We start from the raw sequence: 25,916 nt of genomic DNA on the forward strand, positions 1-25,916 counted from the left end.
TTTCACGCCAGAGACGGCCCTACAGGGCGGTGTTTAAAACACTTCTAACGGTAACTGACGAAAAGGAGGCGACAGCGCTGCTCACCCGGGGAACCCTGGTGAAATAAACACATTGACAAATTGTTAAATCAGAATCAGTTACGATCAGAGCAGAGGAATTTTGGTGAAAGACGCCGAGCCTTCACGGTTTACCACTCTTGTTACGGTACAGACTTTAAAGTCCATGAGAGCGCACACACGTAGTTGTAATTCACACAGCAGCGGGACACCCTGGAAGAGACGGAGAAACCCCAGGAGGATGTCGAGCAACGCGGACTCGATGTGAACATCGTTACGGCAAGATGTGAGATGAACCGGGAGAAAACGGCGACCGAGGCCAACGACATCATGTTGGTTCGGGGCTCGGTAAGAAGTGCGCTAGTTCGGTCGATTAACAACTGTTTGGTAACATCCAGCGGTCACGTTATTTAAAATTAAGCTAATCAGTTAGCTGGAACGTGATAGACATTAAACAATAGTCATGGCCGTTTGTTTGGGGTTGCTAGCTAGCTGTAGATTAAATGCTAGCCTACTAGCTAAATCAGAGGCTTAGCTAGCTATAATGCGAAGTAACGTTCATTTAATCGTGTAAATTCACGTCAGGTAACATAGCTAACTAACTAGTTATTATACCCAGTTAGCTCCTGTTTACGCCAGGTAAACTGTAATAACTATCAGTGCTGTTTCACGGATCCAAACATTAGCTGTCACTCTTTTCGGATAACGGAAGTTCAGATGCTACGTGAAGACAGTTTGTTCTCACCTGAAGACATGTCGTTCAGCAGTTAGCTATGAATGCTGCTCTGTTAGTTGACGAAGGTCAATATACAAGAATACATCAGAATTCACTTAAAACAATTTTTTTTTTAAACATAAGTTTTTCAAAAGTACAGCTTCCTTAATGTATTTCAGTTCTCTCTCTAACAAAACCAAAATCTCATTCTGTAAAGGTCCTGTCACACATATCCGTATGACAGAAACGTATGCAGGCGCATACGAAAATTTGTCAGTCCAAATACTTCCAACTTTTCATCGGATCAGATCGGAAAAGTGAACATATACAGATACGCATGTCTAACCTATTGATAGCGCATCACTTCCTAATACAAAATGTATCAGACGAATGCATAAGATATACAAAAATATGGCGTATACAAAATATCGGCAACACGCTGATGTACGTTGATATAAGGTAAGGTATTGTTAAGAGCTCACTGTGTTACGCTGGAGTGCGTTGTTGAACGCTGATGTTTTGAGCATGTTCAAAATTACCAGACGTAACCGACTTGTGCGTCAAAAGATATGCAGACGTTACGTGACTTAGACATACGTGAATACGTTATAGTAGTTGAATATTTACATACGTAAATATAGTACGTGACTACGTTAGAGGAACGTTAGATATAGGCTACGTCGGCTGACTGTGAATCCTACAGCCAATTTATCGATAACGAGTGGATACCCTATTCCTACCCAATGTTAACATTATGCCTGTTTGACATGCATATAATAATTCGTTATGTATGCGTCAGCTACAACACCGCTGTGGAAAAGTCGGACGTATTTGGACTCTGACACATATTTAGCTAATTTTCATATACGCCGGCATATGTTTCTGCCAAACGGAACTGTGTATGTCTGGCGTGTTTGGCGTAACGTCTGCGTCCTTCAAGCCATCACAACTTACCCTTAATTTATATCAACCTATTGCCGATATTTCGTATGCGCCTGCATACATTTCTGTCATACGGATATGTGGGACAGGGGCTTTAAGGTAACATATCCATAGCATTAGGATAAATTGTAAATCCTATAGAAGTTTTACTATAAGCCCATAGGAGTTTCTTACCTCTCCTGCGCAATCTATGCTGTTTGTTGTTATATGCATTTGTTTTTGTGCTAATAAATTAAACTATATTAAAGGGAAAACGAACCCAAAAAAAATGTGTAGGCTCATTATACCTACCATTTTCATAGCATATTCTAATAGGCAACCCTTTCACTGCTAGGTTTAAGCTTTACAAAAAACGAAACGGAAACAAATCATCATTGCGTAGTTTTTATATGTGGTACAAACAAATATTTTCTTCTAGATTCATACTAGCTCTTTCTTATTTAAAACAGCCTCTAAATAGTCAGGAAGCAAATCATTTGTGCGTTGTACATTATCTGTGCAGTTTTAAGATAAAATCAACTAGATGACAACATTTTAAAGCAAAAAGTTAATAAATGGTGTGTTTGTTGGTTCGCAATAATCCAATCGATTTTAAAGTTCTTGTAGCTCTCTACTGTAGCATGAACATTGGATTAGTGTTGGGTTTTGTATGCGTTTCCCCACACCTTCACACAGTAGGCAATGTATGAAACTGAGAGAACAATACTCTATATATATATATATATATATATATATATATACACAATGTGAAATCGAAAGACAAATATAACGAGGCTATAACATGACAACAAATACTTTTCTGTTTTGTGCTAGTAACAGAGAACAGCAGAATGACTACAGTAAACAATAATTAGAACTTTTTTACATTATTGAAAACAATATTGCTCTTGCTGTAGTACACATGTCCGAAAGCCTCTTATAGTGAAAGACATTAAAAGTGCAAGTAAAAAACAAAACTGTGACATCTCATGCATTTTCAAGTAACAAATAAGTAAAAGTAAAAAAAGAAGAACAAATCAAATGGAGGTAATTAATATTCTTATATGGCATGTGTGCACTGCACAAGAGAGCTGGTAGCTGGTACAGCTGTATCTATGAGATGAAATGTACCGATATTTATGACAACACTACTGTATGTAACTGTATATGCATTTGTAAAAACTTGACTGTAGATTTGGTTTCTTCCAGCTTTTTAAATTGCTTTTCTAAATCTCTTATCCAGTGCATCTTAAAATGAGAACGGCAATAGAAACATTTTCTGGGTCACCAACATGAAAAGAAACATCAGAGCGGTTATCATGCCCTAATGTAACCATGCAGTCCTCATGTTGGAGTAAACTGCTGGTAGAAGATATTAGAGAAGACATCAGATTGTACAGGAAGTGAGGTTACTTCCCACAGATGAATAGTTAATGTTTCTGCCTCTCCTTTCGCCGCAGCACGGCCGAGCCAAAGTGTCTCATGCGGTGGTGGTAATCTTCCTGGAGTTCTTCGCCTGGGGGCTGCTGACCACGCCCATGCTGACTGTGAGTAAACACACACCGAACATCAACACTCATAAAGTAAAAGTTCAGCAGCCGGTTTCACTGTTCGACCAGTCAGCTGGATGTTTGCCACTCTGTTGACTGTGAAACCCGCTGCAGAGAATAGGCTACCCACTCGGATTGTACAGAGGAATGTAGAGATTGCGCCTTCTAAGAGAATATCGGCATTAGCTAGAAATACCTCGCTGCGAGTGGACCGTAAACCTCCTGACCCGTCTGGAAACACGGAGCCCGTCTTGTTTACCATGCTTTGTGGGTGTATTATCACTGTTCAAATACATCCAGTGTGTTTATGATTAAATTGAAGAGCAAAATATTGTCTATCCTCTTAATCTCTTAATTTTGTTCTCATGTGCACCAGATTGATTAATTTAACATTAAAATGTACCTATCAAAATTTAGGGTGAATACTCCTGTATATTTCATTTAGCAATATATTTTTCAGAAAAAATAATCTTGCATTTTCAGTTTATTATATGGTGCAGCCTTAATTTGTAGGATCATTTAACTAGGATCGTAGCACAACATGGAAGTGCAAGCAGTGCTCTGTTTATTTTAAATGTGAAAGTACAATTAAAAACAATGAATAATCGTGATAAATAGTTGTGATCTCAATATTGATCAAAATAATCGTGCAGTCCTTGCATATATCAACATCGGCAATCGGCAGAGATCCAACATTGTGCATCTCTACTTTACACCTGTCTGGTGGAAACATCAAATCAGTTTAATACTATAGTTCCCAGAACACTGGCGGCAGAAATACAAACTATTGTCTTTATCAGGCAATAATTGGCCTTTTTCCATCATTCTGTGAGCAACTGTGATCTGATTTTATGCTTCACAAGGCATGAGTCTGCGAACAGAAAGTGAAAGTAGTTTGTTAGCTGGCTCTGAAGTTGGAGGTGTGCAACCTGTCACCTGTAGCTCTTCATCTAACAGCTCCCTGTGGCTGCTACGGACTCTTACAGTGCGATATTTTAAACTGATCCGCTGTCAAGAAAATGACCGTTGTTTTGTAGACGCATTTTTGAGTCAAGCTCACTGACGAACGCATTACATTTCCTGTGACTACTACTTCATAATGAAAGTCAACTTGTGTTTTGCCAGTTAAATGCTTTAAATGTGAAGCCGCAGCAGTAGGAAACATCTTAGAGATTATTGCTTTAACTGATGGTATTAATCAGTCAAATTTCTTATTGTTGGTTAAACGGTTAATTATTAACTTCCTACTTATGGCACAAGACTTTTGTTTGCCATTTTAAGTCAGCTTCCTGTGAGTGAAATTTGAAATCTCCCAGCTTCCAGTTTTTGTGTTAAGCTAGGCTAAACGCATCGTGTCTCGGTACTGCACATAGAGATGGAGAGACATCTGACGTCAAGAAAGATAACAAACTGTTTTTCAAAATGTCGGAGTATTCCTGTAGTACGTTTCCTGGGTGAGAAGAGTTTAATAACACTTCTGTAACTGAACAATCAGGAAGACGAAGAAATGTGTTCCTGTTTTGTCTTAATCTGTTTGTCGTACAGGAGAAGAAACTGCAGCTCTGAGTGCTAATGTATCAGAGACATCATAAGTAATGGCACACGACTGAACTGTGTGTGTGTTAAATCATTCAGGGTGATGCGAAAACTTAAAGGGCTGGAGCCGGATATTCGTTGGTTGTTTATTGATTTGGTTTATGATTTTGGGATTTGGATATTTGTTTTGTTGTTGTTTTTCTCCTCTAAATGTAGGCAATCAATAAAGACCAGCTCACTTTTTTTTTGTCAGCACATTCTTATATTTATGCTCTTTTTTTTTTATTGCATTGTTTCATTTTCTTTATACATAATTAAAACATTTTAATAGAGAAACATTACCTTCTGTTATTGTTTTGTTGTTTCAGGTCCTCCATGAGACTTTTCCTCAGCACACCTTCCTGATGAATGGCCTGGTTCACGGAGTGAAGGTAACACCGCTCGCATCAGACACATTCATATAAATACTGAAATATTAAATTGATTCATGAAGTTGAGAAACGGAGTTGCGGTCACAGATATTTGCAGGGATACACTTTTCTACCAAGTACTGATCTGATACCAGGTGTCTCTTTGTCCAACATTTAAAATCTATGCAAAATCTATCTACAAGTACAATAAATATGACGACTAAAATATAAACGGGTCAACATACTATAGTTAATAACCAATGAATTTAGATTGTATGATTAATACTGCTCTGTTTCTGTGTTCCTGTTCAGGGCTTCCTGTCGTTTCTGTCGGCTCCTCTGATTGGTGCACTGTCAGACATCTGGGGCAGGAAGTCCTTCCTCCTCATGACAGTCTTCTTTACCTGTGCCCCCATCCCCTTCATGAGGATCAGCCCCTGGTGAGAGAGAGAGAGAGAGAGAGAGAGAGAGAGAGAGAGCGAGAGAGCGAGAGAGAGAGAGAGAGAGCGAGAGAGAGCGAGAGAGAGAGAGAGAGAGAGAGAGAGAGAGAGAGAGAGAGAGAGAGAGAGAGAGAGAGAGAGATTTCTGTAGAAATAGTGTGATGTAGATGGAAATGTACAGGCAATATTTTGTGTTCAAAGATCAAATATTATTTTTATTTTTTAGAGAAGATCGAATTACAGTTTTCTTGTCTGATTCCCCTTTTCTTTCTTTCTAAGAACTATAATTGAGAGCAGACACAGCCTGTTTAAGGTGCGATTGAATTATGTCCATGCAAGCGACGCAGTGCTGCGCAGCACGATGCCGTTTTAAACTCAACTATTGTCTGACGCCTTGTTTCAATTTATTCCTGTCACTCACTTTGAAAGAGCTGCAATGCAGGAGGGACGGCTGTATTCATGAAGTTGAAGTGAGGAGTTATCTATAAAATATAAGTTAACTCCTCATTTCAACTTCATGAATCAGCCGTCCGTCTTGCATCTATAAAATATAAGTTTTCATTTATATAATAAGACAAGACCATGACAAGACGGCACAAACGTCATTAAACACTAACTGATGATATCAACATGCAATATTGTTGACGGAAAAAAAGACGAGACTGAAATGTTTCAACTTGACTAAAATCTCTTATTTTCATCATCTTCTCGTCCGCTCTTTCTGTCTCTCTCTGATGCACACAAAGCAAGCGCGTGCCGCCTCAGTGCTGACAATAGTTCCACTATAATGTATAAAGTTTGCAGTTTGCGAGTGTTGTCCGGTGCAGGTGGTTCATTAACACACATTTTTTCGTGGACGCTAATGAAAAAATAATAATCACTAATGAGCAGTCAGGAGGACTCGGAGTAGCAAAGCTGCATTCTTAATCGGTCAACCTTCAGATAAGGATGAGATAAAAGCTTATGTGAAATTGGTTTGTCTAAAATGACAAAATTCTGGGTTTTGGCTCTATTGGATTGATGAAATGTTTGATAATATGATGGTTATAAAAGGACTTTGGACACAGGACTAAGGCTAATACTAAATCTAAAAATATCTGACAAAATGAAAATAAAATGTTTTGACTAAAACTATGAAGCATAAAAATGACTAAAATGTGACTTAAACTTAAGAGCATTTTCGGCTGCCAAAATAAAGACTTATCCGTACGATACCTCCTCATTACACCACAACAACCTTAATAGGGTGGCAGCTGGCTGGAGGGAGATCAGCAGGGAGCTGAACGTTTCCTACTTCTGTTGGCTATATTTCCAGTAAATATCACATTATAAAACTTGTGTTTTCTCAAACAAACTTGGAAATATACCAAGTACTGCTCACATTATAGGTGGTTATGTCTCTGTATATTACTATATTTTTACACTTTTCAATGTGTGGAGTCAGTGTCATCACATTCATACACAACCAATGTGTTTTATAATTAAATAGTTTACTAGAGCACAGAGTTCTTTTTATAGATGGCAGCACTAGATTTTTGTTCAGGAATATTTATTTTTCTGTCGATTCGAGACCTTAGCTGAAGTCACTGACTATGATGTAGAGCTGAAAGGATTACTCCATTAAATGAATGGCAACAATTTTGACAATCGATCAATCGTTCCAAGTAATGTTTTCAAGAAGAAATGCTAAAATGCTCTGATTCCAGTTCCTCCACTGTGAGGATTCTGTTTTATATCCCAGTAAACTGAATATCTTTGGGTTCTAAACATTCTTTACTGTTTTTTTATATTTCATAGCATAAACAAGTATTTATTAATCAACAGTGAAAATAATGGTTAGTTGCAGCCCTGGTCTGATCTGTCAATAGAGTTAGAAGAGAGTGTGCTGCAGCCTTTTGGAGTTTGAACAGTCACATGCTGTTCATGTGAGGGGCTGAGGATCGGCATGTACGCTGCAGAGCAGAGAGCAGCCAGCTGACATGTTTAACTAGAAAGCACACTTTGCTCTCACAGCTCCGCTCAACAGTGTTCATGTGTTCTTCATGAAAAGTGCACAAACAGTGTATTCATCCATGAAACATGAGCAGAAGTAGAGTGTTGCATATCCCTCTAAAGACTGGATTACACAGAAACACAGCCTATAATAACTCAATCACAGTGTGTGTGTGTGTGTGTGTGTGTGTGTGTGTGTGTGTGTGTGTGTGTGTGTGTGTGTGTGTGTGTGTGTGTGTGTGTGTGTGTGTGTGTGTGTGTGTGTGTGTACTGTATTTACACAAGTATAAGCGTGCATATTTGCAGCCATGCATTTTTGCAGTGTGTGTGATAAATAAAAAAATATAATATTTATTACACATATACATACATACTACTATATTTATATTTATTTATATATAAAAATTAAAAATACACACACAAATCCTCAATTCAAAATTAAACCATTTGGTTTTGTCTCCCAGTTTGATGCCAAACCAAAATTATGACTTCAATACGAAACCTGCCTTAATACCGATACTGAAACGATAACGCAGCCAAAACATAAGGGAAGTAATGGAATAATAGATGACAGAACATGGGATTTAATTCTTTTAAAATGTTATTTATAAAAAACAAGCTCTTTGAACACGTCTGTGGGCGAGATGCTTTTCAAAGTTGGTGTTGGTCTGCGTAGGTTTAAAACATCTTTTACAGAGGGGCTTTGTGATGTCTGGGGACTTGCCCTGACTTGTATTTATAAGTGCTAAAGTTTTATTCACAAGGTACAATGTTAAGAGAAAATAGTTTTTGATTAAAGGAATATAAAAACATCCCTTTCACATTTGTTGTCAGCGTATTTTTACACCTAGTTACACCATCTTTCCCCCTATAATCTGATTATCATGTACAATGTAATACAGCTCTGAAAACCCTGCTTCCTCTAGAATCTAGAACTTTAGGATAATAACAAATGTCCTCTTTCAACCAGAAATGCATTGAATTACAGAATCAAGGCATCTTGGGTATTCTGTGTTGTCCTGCTATGTATGCTGTGTAGATGTAATGTATATGTATTCTCTATATCTGAGCTGTTGCTTCCTGTCTGTGTGTGCAGGTGGTATTTCGCTCTGATCTCAGTCTCGGGGATCTTCGCCGTGACGTTCTCCGTAATCTTTGCCTACGTGGCCGACATTACAGAGGAGCACGAGAGGAGCACAGCCTACGGACTGGTAACTACAGCTACAACCTGCCGATTTAGTCACTCAGCCTGTTACTCACTACGACAGGAAATGGGTTTTTACATTGTCACAAAACACTTTCACAGAGAGACAACAACCAAAGAAACCAGAATGTCACAGCTTGAAAGATAAAGCTACCTCACAGCTCTGATATCGGCCTGAATTTGATATAATGATGTGCAGATAATGGAGGAGCACTGCAGCCCATGTGCGTACTGGTAAAGCATATTGTGAGTACACAAAGGAAGTCCTGCAGAGCGGATTCATGGTGTTTCCTGCCATTATGGAGAAGTGCAGTGAACCAGGTCATAGGCAGGACAGGAAGTACAAGTATACATGTGGACTCTTTGAGTTGTCTCTGTGGATTATGTTGAGGTGCAGAGGCCGACCGTGATCGTGTCAACAAATTCAAGCTGCTGCAGTGCATTCTGGTCTCTGTGCCCCTGCTGCTCTTGCTGCTCTTGCTGTTTTCTATGTTAATCCAGATTTAAAATTGTTGCTCTAAAAAGGAGTCTGGGCTTTTTCAGTCTGAGTGACACGAGAGCGGAGAATATTATTGATTGTGTGACATTTGGAAGCAGTGCTCGTAAAATAACTATAGGGGAAGCACTGGACGGATCTTAAAGCTCTTGGTAGCACTGCATTAAAATGATCAACTTCTCCATTCCAAGAAAGGAAAGCTATCTGCCCGCTGTTATTGGTTGTTCCTCGTCACATGACATGCAGTGGGCGCTGCCCAAAAGTACTTTTCACTCAGGGAGCAGCCGTCAGGCTCTGAAAATAGACTCTTGTGAACGCTTGCATGCTGGAAAAAGACAATGTTCCTACTAATCTGTTTATAAGTCTAATGAAAATTAATATTCCTGTTTACATGCAGCCGAGCATACTGTGATTAACTTAAAACGCCCCCATGACGGCTACGCCCTTTTTAAATAGCTTACATTTCCCTTGTTTTCCAACTGGTTGCTCCAGTGGTGTACCGTCTTTGTTACAGTTCTGCAAGTTTTGTAAAAGTTTAAGAAAAAAGCGTTGCAAACTGTTGGCTGGCTGCTTTGTGTACAACGCACAGAGCAAGAGGCTGTGTGTCACAAACTGGTAAAAATCCAGATTGAGATGCATTTTCCGAATGCTCTGTATACATCTCCAAAGAATGCTCCTACAACCAGAATACTATTGGTATATCCCACAAGTCAGAATAAGGCGTAATTCAGAATATGCACACGGAATATGCTGTGTACATGACCCGCATCAAATACGGAATATTGTTTTACATTCTGAATAATAGTGAAATATTAGTTTGCCTGTAAACGTAGTCACTGTTATCTTTTGACTGTCACTGGAGCTCAAAGTAGAAAAATAGGTGTTTTATTTCACAATATTACGGGAGGAGAGTTGATGCATGGTCTGTTCGTTTCACTCACGGTTTGATGACGTAATGATAACATGCATATGTTTCAACTGTTTTTTATTTACATTTTAATGTATTTGTTTAGAATTATGTTTTACACAAACCGCACAAGTCTTCTTTAAAACAAACCTTCAAAGATCTGGTTGTTTAGTCAAAAACCAAAGCTCAGTTGACTTCTTTCACACAGGCCAAAACGAACAGAAGCAAGCGGGTCCGATGTGAAAGCAGCCTCAGTAAAGGTTCATCTGTATTCTTCAACTCTGTCTCATTAGGTCTCAGCGACCTTCGCGGCCAGTTTGGTGACGAGCCCGGCCATCGGAGCCTACCTGTCTGCGCAGTATGGCGACAGCCTGGTGGTCCTGGTTGCCACGGTGATAGCCGTGGCGGACATCGCCTTTGTGTTCTTCGTGGTCCCCGAGTCGCTGCCAGACAAGATGAGGCTGACGTCCTGGGGCTTCCCCATCTCCTGGGAGCAGGCTGATCCGTTCTCCGTGAGTTCACAGAGACTGACAACACCACAGTGTGACAGAGTGGGGTCAAAGGTCGCGTGTAGTTTGTTTTAACCTGCTGAGCTCATCACAAAGCAGGTCAGAGGTGGGAAAAACATCACAGTCCATGCTGTGTGTACATGCTTAACATGTAGCATTACACAATACTGCATATTATATATCAGCACCCAGTTTGTTAGATTTTCTGCAGTCTTTCAGCTGTAACCTCACCTGAGCTCTCAATGATAAACTCCTACGTTTACAATACTTCTGTAAAATGCACCTGAATGCGAAAAGAAGACTCTTTCCTTAAGTGGTATCAAAACACAAAGACTATAGGAGCTGTAGTAGTTGACTGGTTGAGGCTGAAGATATGGATGTGCCAATGAACTGATTGGGCTTCATAGAAAGCCTCTTTACCAGTAACTACACGTGCACAAACAGAGATTGTAATAATTGTTTAATTGGGAAGACGTAGTAGAAGTAGTTGATGCTCAACACTATCTGAGAAGCAGAGCTGGAAGAGTGAAGCATAAAATAACGTTAAACAGAGAAACTTTAATCATAACAATAATTGTGTCTTAGGTACTTTGTGTCAGAGGTCAGCGGATTGATTGACAGCTCAATGGATGAGGTGTAATGACAGCTTATTGTTTTATGTGTTCAGTCTCTGCGTCGTGTGGGGAAAGACACCACAGTGCTGCTGATCTGTGTCACAGTGTTCCTGTCCTACCTGCCTGAGGCCGGACAGTACTCCAGCTTCTTCCTCTACCTGAGACAGGTCACACACACACACACACACACACACACACACACACACACACACACACACACACACACCATGAATACTTTTAATGACATTAAATTACTGTTTGTTAATTCTAAAGCATGATGGTGTTTCTATGACTGTCATTGGTGAAATGTTAATGATTTACTCACTGTAAGATGTGTTCTGTGTTTCAGGTGATTGAGTTTTCTCCTGCAACGATCGCTGCCTTCATCGCCATGGTGGGAATCCTCTCTATAGTCGCTCAGGTACAGAAACAACCAGCTGACACCATCATGTAGGACTTGTTACAGAATTGGTGCTCACACTCTGTTTTATGTTAACCACAGAAAAGCATCTAAATGTTTGAGAAAAGAAATGGACGGACTAGAAAAGACTTTCCTCCTATGTGTCCACAAATGTAAACTTTTTTCACTGAGCTGGTTTTATTGGATTTTGAGAACAGTTGACTTTAGAGAATTTTTCCTCATCACGGACAAAAAGAAGATGAAAAGTAAAATCACACCAATGTTACACAACCTTGTAATTAAGGAAATGTTTTCATCTTCACAGCCAATTTGAAACGGCCTCTAGATGTATAATGATGTGTTTGTTCAATCACTGCTTTTCTGCTAGATTTGATTGGCTGTACTGAAATAAAGTCTCCATCTACGTAGACAGATGCCTGAAAAGTATTCTGTCTAATTAGAGAAAACATTTATAAATGTTTCCCTTTCTCAAAAGTGAACACAGGAAGTGATTCGCAGAGCAGATGTGTTACTGTAGCTGACAAAAGTTTAAGATGTTCTAACATTGTTTCATATATCAGAGAAATGTCCAACATGTAGATTAATATTAAATGATGTTAAGATTTAATTCTTCATAATCATAACCATAATCTCTCTCTGTGTTGTCTGTCAGACTCTCTTCCTCAGTGTTTTAATGAGGACCATTGGTAATAAGAACACAGTTCTTCTGGGTCTGGGCTTTCAGCTCTTCCAGCTGGCCTGGTACGGCTTCGGCTCCGAGCCGTGGTGAGTACAACCACTGTGTCAGAAATGTATTCTATCAGGATAAACCCCTTGAGATGTATCATCTCGCTTTCAAAGGGGTCCCAAACAAATGGTCAAACAAAACCGTACAATACACTAATTTAATTCAACAATGACAAAACTAACCCTAACCAGCAAATCACTAAACACCACAACAACAAAATAACAAAAAAGAGAAGTCACAACTACAATCTAGACTCAATCAAAAGACAAAGAAAGGGGATCGATTTATAACCGTGATGGCATTACTGAAAACAGGCAATTTATTTAAGATTTGTTTAACACAATTATCACAGATAAATATTTCCAGGTCTTATTCTAATCAGAAGGAGGCTGTAACAAAGAGCTTCTTTTATCAATATCACTTCTTCACTAGATGAATGTCTCATACTTTTTTAATCTTTTCTCACAGTCTACATATTGTATTGTATTTTCTGTTTTAGCATGTAAAGTTATATAATCATATAATCATATTATAATTATATAACAGTCATTTGTTCACACTGTTATTCATATCTGTTTCAGGATGATGTGGGCAGCAGGAACAGTAGCAGCCATGTCCTCCATCACCTTCCCAGCAGTCTCAGCTCTGGTATCACACAGTGCATCACCTGACCAGCAAGGTCTGTCTGTCTGTCTGTCTGTCTGTCTGTCTGTCTGTCTGTCTGTCTGTCTGAAGGAGAGAAGTGCTGGTTCTTCTGTGTAAGTTTATTTTGAATGCATAATTAAACCTTTCTTAATTTTGTGTGTGTGTTCAGGTGTGGCCCAGGGGATGATCACAGGTATCAGAGGTCTTTGTAATGGTTTGGGTCCGGCTCTCTACGGCTTTATCTTCTTCCTCTTCAATGTGGAGCTGAACGACATGCAGCCGGTGGCAGGAAAACCCACACGGACCATAGAGGTACACACACAGACACAGACACACACACAGAGAGAGAGAGAGAGAGAGAGAGAGAGAGAGAGGAAGTTTAAGTTTACCTAAACCGAAAGGGTCCTTGGGACATTTTCTTGCGTTTAAAGATGAGAAAACATGCAGCAAACAGTCCGGCCAGCTAGGAATCAAACCGGGGCCTCACTGCTCAGGGCACATGTGCCACCGGGTCGCCCGATGGGACAGATTTATTCTCTAATAACCTCCACGAGGCGGGTAATGCTTGCGCTTCTGTTTTTCAGATGGATTACAGATAAACTACTGGCCCGAATTTCATGAAACTTGGATAATGTGTTCCCCCGTTTTCTAAATAAAGTGCATATTCACAAAGAATGTGTTGGGTTACTTGCTTGCCAGGACAGTTAGTGGTGCATTTCACCCTTTGTGGGTTCTTTACACAATTGTTCTTGTCTTATTTGTGCAGGTTTAACGGTCGCAAAAGCAGCTCAATCAATTTAGAAAATTCGCCCCTCAATGTATGTTTTCTCTGTCTGCAGAAGTCGATGATCCCTGGTCCTCCCTTCCTGTTCGGAGCGTTTGCTGTCTTGTTCGCTCTCCTCGTTGCCATCTTCATCCCCGATCACCACAGAATGGCCGACAACAAGACCTGTTCCACCCGCAAGTCCAGCACCTCCACTGCACACGCTCAGAGCACCAGCCCTCTGCCCACCAGTGACGCGGAGGACATTGAGCCGCTCCTACAGGACAGCAGCATGTGACTGACAACCGGTCCGGCCTATCACAGCGCTGAGGCCATAAGCACTGTCTGCTAGTCCCGCCCCCTTCAGAATAAACCTTTTTTTCCTTTTTTTTCTCCCCTTCAGATCCAAACTGTTCAGATAAGATTCAAGGAACGTTAGGCGGCAATCACACTGAGCTTCATTTCTTTACATGATATTTATTCCCTTTTGATACGTTTACTGCTGTGTGTTTGTCACACAAATTCACTTCAGTCAGGTTCAGATTGGTCTAAAATGTAGACTTAGTTTTAAAATGTAGTTTAAAATACTAAAGGTCTGGTTGTTTAATCTGCTCCTTTCAGGTCTGGTTTCTTTTTGATTAAATATACGTTTTTAGACAGAAAATGGAAAGTCAAACCGTTTCCTTCGCGGTCACTTTCTCGCAAGCGTCTTTTTTTTTTTTTTTTTAATTTTTAACTGCAGCTATTGTTGCTGTAATTTTAAATATTGGTTGATATAGTTTTTTTTTCTGTCAGTCGCAGTTGCTGGTATAATTAAAAGAAAAACAGTATTTACATTAACATTTCTACCTGTATTCTTGATTTGACGACAGTATAGAGAGACAGGAGTCAGACAGAGTGGACGTGATGACATAATGCTGCTTGAGATCAAACCATGAATGTTGCGGTTACATGGTGCACATTTTAACCACTCAAACACCAGGACATCAGGGTCTACTTTTCACTTTAGCTCCATCTCGGTGAACTAGTTTTGGTCTTCAGCTCCTCTTTTGAGAAGGTGGAGTTGTGTGTTTTTGTCCCAGTAGTAACTTTTGAAATGTCACAATTAGACACAATTAATGCAGACAGTTGCTGCAATTCCATCAACGGGTTCAGATCGGATAAACTCTGCTACGCAAAACGTTGTGTGATCATAGGTTGGTGTTAAAGGCTACACTTCACGCATGGCTGTAATCCAGCAGTAAGCAGAGTAGAAGAAGTGGAGGTTGTGGACTGGAAGCGAAACAAGTCACGTGGCAATCTTAACCTCTAACCAAACCATCTATGAGAGACACATGGAGAGAGCTCTTCAGGATTTTATTTCAATTGGGAAACTTTGAATTGTTCTTTCATGCCAGCTGGTATTGGCCATGTTTCATGCTGTCCGGAGACAAATTAATGCAATCATTCTAATGCACGAGCAATGTTCGCCGACAGCAAGTTAAATGACCGTGAGCTAAATGTTTCCTACATCCGAACTTATTCGGTAAAGGCATTTTCCATATCCCATTTAGCGTGTCAACTCTTGTTCATCATGATGCGTGATGGGGACGTACTCGTGTGAACCTTTAACCTGGGATTTAGTTTGCAGTACTCTGAAGTATAACGCGCCATGCAAATCGCTACGTTTTTCAAAGCCTTCAGTCTGGTTGCCGCCTTATCGCGGTGGAGTCATCTGTGTGCATCTGCTGCACCTAACTCCACCCGTCAGGTCAGCAGAGGTCAGGAGATCAAACGGCCCTTGCTGCACAGGACTAGCGATGAGGGAAATGTGTGTAGAATTTTCCGCACAGCTGACATCAAGAGTTCCGAAGCTACCGACTGTTTTCACTGAAACTTTTCACCTGGACGGAGAAACGGGGGAGAGGGCGGTGAAGTTGGAGCTGCTCGGCATTGTGGGATGGAACACGGGAGTGGAGGTTGTCATCTGCAGGGAGCAGTGTGGTTGTTTTATGTTGTCGCTGTTTATATTTAATCCACATTGCTGACTGTTTATACTCGTGGATACCACGACAACGAACTGTCACTCACACTGAGCATGTGCAAGCTCCGACCAGCTGTGAAGGTCATCATCCTCCTGCTGTGTGTTTTTGAGGAGATAAATAGAAAACGAAACGTTGATTATATTTAGGAAATGAATTCACACAGTTTGAAGTGCTTTTAGGTGCGCTTGTTCAGAGCCCGGGAGGTGTCACGGAGGGGATTTCTATGCATGATTTACTGATTCCTGCTCTGGATTTAATATCATGTTATCTGTATTTTGCCTCCTCCCCTTCGAAATGCCTTCGTTTGGTTTGAAGAAGACATTTATGATGCGCTCCAGTACTTATGAACTGCATGCCGCCCACAGTATCATGAAAGGTTTTACAACAAAACATCTGTCGGGTGCCCCAATGTGGGGGGGGGATCTTTGTTGCCCCTGTGATAGATAAAACAAGATGAAGGACCCTCTATGATGACCTTTAAATTAAAAAGAGGCTGCTTTGAATGCTAGAAAACTTCTGCATGCTGATGCCCCACCACATGCAGCAGGTGCCCTTTTTATTTCTTTCCGCCCTGCTGCTCAGACAGCCACTTTCCATCAATGAAATATGTTTAGTGGATCTCAAAGATGAGACCTAGTTGTGTTTAACAGACCAAACCAGAAGTATCTCCACATATCTGAGTCCAAGATCCAAGTCAAACAATATTAAATCCAAGAAATCCAGTGAGAGTGACATGAATTTGGGAAGTAAAATTAAATCAAAATCCTGTTTTTCTCTCCTCACACCCCCCGGGCTCAGTGCGCTTGATTAATCTCACCAGATCACAGTTTAGTATCAGATCTATCGACGTCTCCTCATCTGTTCTTGTGTTTAAATACTTGAAGTGTGTCAAGCCTGTCTGTTATTTTCAGGCTCTGAAAGTGCTCCTCCTCCGACCCAGCCGCTTCATGTCGGACGAATCAAGCGCTACAGCGAGTAACTGATGTAGTTTGAACATGTGTTCCTGGTCCAGGCCCAACGGTCTGATCTTCATCTGTGCAGTGAACGCTCTCTGTCATTAGACTGGTTTATAAACCACAAAAAAGTTTGGACTTTCAGGTTGTTGAGAACCAAATTGTGCCATTTTTTCTTACATTTTCTGTTTCAATTATTTTGTCACTTTTGTTTTCAGATGTTTTTTTAAGAGGTCAAACCATGTCTTTCCAACAAACAAAAAAACTCCTGGAAGAATGGAGATACAATTGTGTTCCTCTCTGGTTAAGATAAAATGATCAGTTTTAAAAGACCCTCGCCACCTCATACCTCATACCTCACCCAGTGCATGCTGGGACAGGCTGCTGTTAATTTCTTCATGGAAATGAACAGAAACAAACTGCCGCCTGAGAGGAAGAAGGTCAATCAAAAATAACCTGATGGAGAATAATCGGCAGGAACGGATCGTACATGAGCTGAAACATGCAAAACCTCCAATATATAACCCCCTTATTTGTTAACATGATGTCACATAAATCCATTACTGTAATTCTGTCTGTGACTTGAGACTCTCATCCTCCATACGTCTCAGTCCAAATTATTTTTTTATTCGGAACATATGCTGCTTTCAAGTTATATCCGTGTTGAAAAACCTAGTTACTGATAGGGGAAGGTGTCTGACAGGTTTCAGTACAGGCGCTACAGAAGTAACCAAAACTTCACGTTGGATGATGTCATTTATAGTTTCACGCTGTATTTAGTGGACATAGCTGGCATTTTTCATTTCTTCTTCAACCTGACCTGAATGCAGCATCAAATGTCGATGCCGCTACAGAAACACCTGAGGGTCCTGGTGATGATGATGACGAAGATGTTAATGTGTAGCGTCATAAAGCACAATGACGTTACAATTTGTCTGATTTGTGTCTGAAGATTAAAAAAAAATTCAGATTCCATCTTCTGACAACATCTTTAAAGCTTCTAAGCATTTTAAATTTAACGACGAGCTCTCCATCAGTTTGATTTTTCTCTCTTTCTCAAAGATGATGTCAAAAACAGAAAGATGGACCTACAGTATATTTTTCTACGGTCACTGATCTGTTCAATATCCCAGAATCCATCAGTGTTATTAACTACATCCTGTATGTTCTCGTCCTGCTCAGCTCTCTGGCTTTATGTTGCTGCTGCATTCACGTCTCATTGGAAACTCGTCATTCATCTGGACAACGCTTTGTAGTTCCTACACATTTTGCAAACTGAAGATTAATTCAGCGCGTCTCTGCTAGAGCTGCAACCATTAATCCGTTAGTTTATTGGCATGAAATGAATCTGCAACTATATCGCACCTCTTCCTAACTGAAACTGAATGTCTCTGGGTTTTGGACTGTTGGTCAAAATATTCAGCGGTGGGAAATTTAAATGGGAATATTTCAGTATTGTTTCACAGTAGTGAAAACTTAAGTACTGAAAGTGTATTTGATCATCATACTTATCCAGCTGTAGACTGTATAACACTGCTTGTGTTTAGATATTTAACATTTGAGAGCTTTTGTAGAAAAACATGTTTTATATTTTTCATTTTAAGAAGTTAAAATAAGTAATGCTTTGGTAGCGAAACTTTGGGTCTCATATAAAAACATTTCAACGGACACTCAGATCTACTTATCTTAGAACTGAGTGTTAAATTCAAACTATCCGATGGGACGTGAAGCTGAAACATGGCGGGCAGTTAAAACGGACCTAACTGATGATGACTGAAGCTTTTTCAAACTGTTTTGTACGTCAGCACTTGTTACTGAATATAAATCTTTAAGTTTACTGAAGACATTTATTTTAGCTGAGGATAATTATTAGAACAGAAACTTATGCAGTCAAACATTACTCCTCCCTTATTCCTCCCTTATTCCTCCTCCTCCCTTATTGCTCCTCCTCCCTTATTCCTCTTCCCTTATTCCTCCTCCCTTATTCCTCCTCCCTTATTTCTCATCCTCCCTTATTCCTCCTCCCTTATTTCTCGTCCTCCCTCTTCCTTCCTCCTCCCTTATTGCTCCTCCTCCCTTATTGCGCCTCCTCCCTTATTCCTCCCTTATTTCTCATCCTCCCTCTTCCTTCCTCCTCCCTTATTCCTCCTCCTCCCTTATTCCTCCTCCCTTATTCCTCCCTTATTTCTCGTCCTCCCTCTTCCTTCCTCCTCCCTTATTCCTCCTCCTCTTCGTGTACATGATGCAGAACATTTGAAGATGCTGCACTTTAATTTCTCTGAACGTGTGCCTCTAATCATTCTTCATGTTCATATCTGTTTTTATATATATATATATAAACTAAGAGACGCTGAATGACGTCTTTGTGTTGTGCATTTGCAGTCAAAAACATAATTTTGAATAATATCTATGATAATAATAATAATAAAGAGAAATGTATGGAATTTGAAACGTGGACTCATTTTTTTTCATTTATAGTATATTCTTTGATTTTGTGATGGAAAAATCAATTTAATTCATTTGTTTTAAGTTACAAAATAACAAAGACAAATTCTCCAACACAATAATTTGACATTTTGGGAGATATATTTATTTGGAATAATTGTTTCTTTTTTTGCTTAAAAACAATCAGATTTTAAGAAATTATTTAAGAATCTCTGCTTGCAGTTAACTTCAGTTAAAATCAGACAATGTGAACAAAAAATACTTGTCTAATAAATATACTGAATCATTTTAATGAAATGTTGAGATACATTTTACTGTTGGAGTCGACGAATGCAAGCTTTAAAGAAATTGTTTTACATTTTGGTTAATATGAGTATTTGACATAATTGTAACATAAACTTATTTGCTTGAAAACAATGGAATCTTTGCTTGCAGGTCATTTTGAAAATCACACAATGTGAACAAAGAACATCTCCACAAACATTTATTAATATTGAAAAATATATCAGAATAAAAACAGCCACACTTCTCAGTCAAAGCCTCACACAGAAAGTTACACAACAAATATAAAAGTAAGAACTTTTCCTTTTAAAGAAACTACCGGGAATAAAACCAGTGAATATATTTGTTACAATTTGTATTAACAGATTTTAATAAAAAAATATTAGATTTTTTAAAATGATTTTTAGTTCATCAGCTTAACTTTAACACAGGAAAGTAAGAAGTTCACAAACTGTCTAATAAATAATAAATGCACTGAATAATGTTAATGAAATGTTTTAAATCAGTCAACACACAGTTTTAACGTGTAAATCAATTTTTCCTGTTGAAGAATCTTTTATTTGTCTGACGTTCAGACTTGTTTCTCTGTTTGGTCACATTTACACTTTCAACCATAAAATCCAGTTTATCCCAAATGTGTCTCCAATGTGTTTGTGTGGAGAATCCATGAAATAAATGAACCGCCTGTCTGTGTGTCTGTCTGTGTGTCTGTCTGTGTGTGTGTCGGTTTGTCTCTCTGTGTGTGTGTCTGTGTGTCTGTCTGTGTGTCTGTGTGTCTGTCTGTGTGTCTGTCTGTGTGTCTGTGTGTCTGTCTGTCTGTGTGTCTGTCTGTGTGTCTGTGTGTGTGTGTCTGTCTGTCTGTGTGTCTGTCTGTGTGTCTGTCTGTGTGTCTGTGTGTCTCTCTGTGTGTCTGTCTGTCTGTCTGTCTGTCTGCGTGTCTGTGTGTCTGTCTGTGTGTCTGTCTGTCTGTGTGTCTGTCTGTCTGTGTGTCTGTGTGTCTGTCTGTCTGTGTGTCTGTCTGCGTGTCTGTCTGCCTGTGTGTCATAACTCTTTATTATTATGTCGACACGATGACTCAATTTCTGTATTTTCGTTTTTGAACTTAACTTTTCATCTTTTATTTGTTATTATGGACTAAATTGAGTTCCACACACTTCCATAAAAGCACATGATCAAACATCACAGCACTCTGAAACCTTCTGGATAACATCTCTACAAAACTACAAAATGTTCCTGATTCTTTTCCCTCAGTGAGTCAAAGCTACTGGCTGCCAGCTATGAGCATCTAGTTCTTCTAATTAATCCATGAACAAAACAGTTTTATTGTGTTTTTTGATAGATTTTCATATTTCCTAGAGCTGCTTTCAAAAGAGCTGCTTCAAATGATCTTTCAGTCACTCACATGGTCACAGACTGTCAACATGATCACCTTCATCCTCCTCTTCCTCATAGCAGGCAGGAGATGGAGACCTTGGTTGTAAAGTCGGGGATGGTGTCTGGTGTGGGACAAACAACATGTTAGCTGGTTTATCTGATCAACTGCACTCAATTTAAATTAAAATCTAAATGTTGAAACGAGAATTTAAACATTTACATTTACAGTCAGAGCCCTTAATGTTGTTTTATCATATTACTTTATGTATATGTGTATGTAAGAACATATATTTTTATACTTTCTATAATAATAATAAAAATAATAAAGAGAAATGTATAGAATGCTAATGTAGGAACGTTACAAATGTATACAAATGTGTGTTAGTGTATATATATATAATGTATGTGTGTATGTGTATGTCTAATGAATTTAACATGTATATTGGTAATTTGTGATTTATATAAATAGATAATATAAATATTTGTTATGTATTTATCTGGTATTCAGTTTTGGTCCTTCCAATCCTCAATAGCTGAGTATCATGAACCCAAATTAATGAACTCACTTAGAGACTCAAACACTGAACAAATGCGTGATGCTTCCTGACTGCATCCAGAAGTTGTTCCAAATTACAGAGTCAGTAAGAGAAGTTTGCATGTTTACAAGAAAAAGATGTATAACAGTCAAAGGAATTCATTTATGAAATGCACCTAATAGATTAAAAAATATATCTAAAGATAAGATGATTAACAAATATAAAACTAAGGTATGAAAGGTAGTGTGTATATGACTTTTTCAATATGTGTCAATATACAATTTGATATCCCCAGAAAAAAAAACATAATATATGAATGTAATAAATATTACTGTAGTTTGAAGTAATAAAGCTTTTCAGTTTTCTCACCTCTGTCCTTCAGCGAGCTGATGTACGCCTCAATGAACTCCTTCTCTCTGCTGTCCTTCTTCACATCCTCCTCTCTCTGCTCTCTCCACCTCTTCTTCTTGTTTTTATCTTTCTTCTTCTCCTCTTCTGTCTTCTTCTTCTCTGCACTCGCACGGTTATCGCACAGTCGAATAAACCTGCCGGGGGGGGGCAGTAGAGGTGAAGAAACAGTCTGATAACATGAGAAACATGAGCTGCACATTGAATGTGTTTTCATCTGTTTCGCCAACTACAGGCAAATGAAGAAACAGCTGCTGCAGTCTGAACTGTACCACCTGCAGTGGAGCTTTGCGAGTTTCTTTGCTTCATTTGTTTGTTTGTGTTTTTGGTGTTTTACATTTTAAACCTGTAACACTTAAAAACAGAATAACTGATTATATTGAACATCATTGTTTCTCACTAACCTTTTGTCAGTGTTTAACAAAAAATAGAAACAATTCAGTATATGGCTGTAAAACACTGAATAATGTTGTTTGTGTACTTGATGTCGGTGTTGTTTGTGTACTTGATGTCGGTGTTGTTGTGTACTTGATGTCGGTGTTGTTTGTGTACTTGATGTCGGTGTTGTTTGTCGGTGTTGTTTGTGTACTTGATGTCGGTGTTGTTTGTGTACTTGATGTCGGTGTTGTTTGTGTACTTGATGTCGGTGTTGTTTGTGTACTTGATGTCGGTGTACTTGATGTCGGTGTTGTTTGTGTACTTGATGTCGGTGTTGTTTGTGTACTTGATGTCGGTGTTGTTTGTGTACTTGATGTCGGTGTTGTTTGTGTACTTGATGTCGGTGTTGTTTGTGTACTTTATGTCGGTGTTGTTTGTGTACTTGATGTCGGTGTTGTTTGTGTACTTGATGTCGGTGTTGTTTGTGTACTTGATGTCGGTGTTGTTTGTGTACTTGATGTCGGTGTTGTTTGTGTACTTGATGTCGGTGTTGTTTGTGTACTTGATGTCGGTGTTGTTTGTGTGTTGTTTGTGTACTTGATGTCGGTGTTGTTTGTGTACTTGATGTCGGTGTTGTTTGTGTACTTGATGTCGGTGTTGTTTGTGTACTTGATGTCAGGGTTTCTGCACAGTTTGGTCGGGATACAGTTGAGCACGTCGCCATTGACAACGATCATCTTGAGCGTTGAGATTTTGGTGAGACAGTGAGGAAGGTAAAACAGGTTGTTCTTATGGAGGAACAGGGTGACCAGCTGCTCCAACCTGCACACACATAAACACACACACACACACACACAACCACATAACTTTGTATTTATTTATACACAAACTTAGTGTGTAGTCATTTGAGTGCAAATGTGTCTTAAAGGGATAGTTCGGATTTTTTGAAGGTGGGTTTTAAGTGGCACTCATCCAAAGTCAGTGTATTACCTACAGTTTGGAGAATAAGGCATGAGTACCAACAGGAAACAAAGCAATGTGCTGCTGTGGACGGGAGCAGTACCAAAACGTATTTTAGCCACTTAAAAAATCTATATCAGTTTACGTGTACGCTGCATTTAGAATATTTTATAGGTGGCTAAAATAAGTTTTTCTTCTGCCCATGTCCACAACAGCACATTGCTTATCTTCCTGCTGGTACATCCGTCCTTTCCTGACCACAATCTACTGCAGGTAATATACACCTCATACAACTCCACTTCAAAAAACCCAAACTATCCCTTTAAGCTCAACTAGTTTTTCTTGTTTGTTAGTGACGGGAAATAGACCGAGAGATAGTTTTTCACTATTCAGGTAATACAAATCTAAAACACAGATCAGTAACATAGACACAAAGTATGTGTTAGCACATCTCAATGATTTGCAAATGTGTTTTCAATGTAATGTTCAACATGAGAACAACTGTGAGAAAACATCTCTAATTTATGTTGAAGTCTACTGGAATACTGGAAGACACGTCTGAAAGACATTTCCACAACAACAGGGACATTTCCAGTGGACATTCGGATCAAGGCTTGTTGATGCTCAGAGTAATCAGATTACAGGTGGTGATGATGTCGTCTGTCACCTGTCCATGTCCTGCGGCAGGTCAGTCAGACTGTTGTGGCTCAGGTCCAACAGCTGCAGGCTGCTCATCCTCAGAGCACAGATGGGGATCGATATGAACTTGTTTTCCGCAATGTCCAGATGAAGCAGCTGCTTCAGGCTGCTCAGCTGAAAGAGTGACATCATCATCAACTCAGTGACATCATCACAGCAAAACCAAAACTGAACCAAAAATGATGAAGATGATAAATAAAATGAAGCACCAGTTGTTTTAACAATCAAAGTATCTTGAATGTGTTTAAACAATGTCTTGATCGATATCATTGAACATTAAACATTAAAGGAATAGTTGGACAAGTCCTGCTCTTACATTCTGAGAGTTAGATGTTCAGATTCCACTCATGTCTGTACTGTAAATATGAAGCCAGTTAGCTTAGCTTAGCGTAAAGACTGGAAACGGGGAAAAGCTAGCCTGTCTCTGTACAAAAAATATAAAATATATTTTTATACACCTTTACAAATCACTAATGAAATATCTGATTTGTTTAAACTGGACCCAAACTGAAGTGTATTTTTGCATTATTTTTCAATAGAGTACTAAAACTACCACCGGATTGTTCATCACATCCTCTTTGCCTCACCTCAAACGGCAGCTCGGACAGGTTGTGGTTTCCAGTGAGTTCGAGTCTCTTCAGGTTCTCACAGTTTCCGAGTTCTGGAGGAACTTTGGACAGACGGTTGTAGCTGACGTTTAATTCCCTCAAACCTGTCAGTTTACCTGAGGACGGAAGAGACTGTTTGATCTTCAGCAACACTGTTTTTCACAAGTCATTTGAGGATGCTCAACAAAAACAAACCAACTTTAGGTATGGGGAACATTATGTCCAAATAAGCCAAAGAGATTTAAGAAACTGGAACCCATCAATTTGGCCTCAGTTGAGTTTGGGACTGAAAAATCAAATCTCTCTTCTCTGAAAACATATTGTGTTTGAAATGTTGTGTTTCATCCTAACCGATCTCAGGTGGCAGGTCGGCGATGGTGTTTTGGGGGATCTCGAGCACGGTGAGCTGGGTGAACAGAGCCAGGTACTCAGGCAGCCGACTGATCTTTGTCCCTCTAACGTGCCACTCTTTCAGGTAAGTCATCCACTGCAGCTCCCTGGGGAAGTCCTGTACAAATATTCACTTATTACGAGTTATTTCCTTTCAGATGAACATTGTAGAATTGTAGAACCAGCTTACCGTCCACTGATCACCGTCCAGCTGGAAGCTCAGCTTGCTCTGCTCCGGACCTTTTTGATCCTGCTGCTCTGCTTCTGACAGATAAACAATAACAGAAACAGAAACACAACAACACCCTGTCAGCAATTTACTTGTCAAACAGTTTTACCTGCAAATAGCAGTATTTACCTGTGTGCACTTGTATATCAGTCATGTTTACCTGTGTACTCCTGTATATCAGTCATGTTTACCTGTGTGCACCTGTATATCAGTCATGTTTACCTGTGTGCACTTGTATATCAATCATGTTTACCTGTGTGCACCTGTATATCAGTCATGTTTACCTGTGTGCACCTGTATATCAGTCATGTTTACCTGTGTGCACCTGTATATCAGTCATGTTTACATGTGTGCACCTGTATATCAGTCATGTTTACCTGTGTGCACTTGTATATCAATCATGTTTACCTGTGTGTACCTGTATATCAGTCATGTTTACCTGTGTGCACCTGTATATCAGTCATGTTTTCCTGTGTGCACCTGTATATCAGTCATGTTTACCTGTGTGCACCTGTATATCAGTCATGTTTACCTGTGTGCACCTGTATATCAGTCAGTGTACTTCTATCCAGGTAATGATGCAGCAGGTTGAGTTCATTGGTCTTCAGTGTCTTACAGTGTATACGATACTGCCACTGCTGGTCGATCCTTGATAGAGAGAAGTGTTAATAAAGCCTCTGCAGTTTCATTTTCATGTCAGATTAAATTTCAAGGAGACTGAAT

At 39.4% G+C, this 25,916-nt stretch overlaps 2 protein-coding genes across 5 annotated transcripts in view; one reads left to right on the plus strand and one right to left on the minus strand.

Moving 5' to 3' along the window:
• mfsd14bb (major facilitator superfamily domain containing 14Bb) lies at nucleotides 1–18,721 on the plus strand. Its single transcript, XM_029440557.1, has 12 exons — nucleotides 1–405; nucleotides 3,154–3,240; nucleotides 5,148–5,210; nucleotides 5,502–5,629; nucleotides 8,718–8,832; nucleotides 10,522–10,740; nucleotides 11,405–11,518; nucleotides 11,701–11,772; nucleotides 12,425–12,537; nucleotides 13,081–13,178; nucleotides 13,314–13,456; nucleotides 13,984–18,721. Exons 1-12 carry the CDS (start codon nucleotides 349–351, stop codon nucleotides 14,203–14,205), a joined length of 1,431 nt encoding a protein of 476 aa, XP_029296417.1. The 5' UTR covers nucleotides 1–348; the 3' UTR covers nucleotides 14,206–18,721.
• The window catches only part of lrrc2 (leucine rich repeat containing 2), a 21,343-nt gene continuing 8,218 nt past the window's right edge, over nucleotides 12,792–25,916 (minus strand). The window contains exons 3-11 of one of the 4 annotated variants that reach the window (XM_029440559.1): nucleotides 25,726–25,841; nucleotides 25,155–25,228; nucleotides 24,926–25,082; nucleotides 24,554–24,690; nucleotides 23,935–24,080; nucleotides 22,977–23,129; nucleotides 21,891–22,066; nucleotides 21,014–21,107; nucleotides 12,792–13,408 (exon numbers count right to left, since the gene is read on the minus strand). In XM_029440559.1, the coding sequence (XP_029296419.1) occupies nucleotides 21,058–21,107; nucleotides 21,891–22,066; nucleotides 22,977–23,129; nucleotides 23,935–24,080; nucleotides 24,554–24,690; nucleotides 24,926–25,082; nucleotides 25,155–25,228; nucleotides 25,726–25,841 (1,009 nt within the window). In that variant the 3' untranslated portion in view covers nucleotides 12,792–13,408; nucleotides 21,014–21,057. Of the gene's footprint in view, nucleotides 13,409–20,528; nucleotides 21,108–21,890; nucleotides 22,067–22,976; nucleotides 23,130–23,934; nucleotides 24,081–24,553; nucleotides 24,691–24,925; nucleotides 25,083–25,154; nucleotides 25,229–25,384; nucleotides 25,425–25,725; nucleotides 25,842–25,916 lie in introns of those variants that run through there. The other 3 variants (XM_029440560.1, XM_029440558.1, XM_029440561.1) reach the window with 3 other exon arrangements.

Source organism: Cottoperca gobio, chromosome 9, assembly GCF_900634415.1.
Source record: "Cottoperca gobio chromosome 9, fCotGob3.1, whole genome shotgun sequence".
Taxonomy (NCBI): Eukaryota; Metazoa; Chordata; class Actinopteri; order Perciformes; family Bovichtidae; genus Cottoperca; species Cottoperca gobio.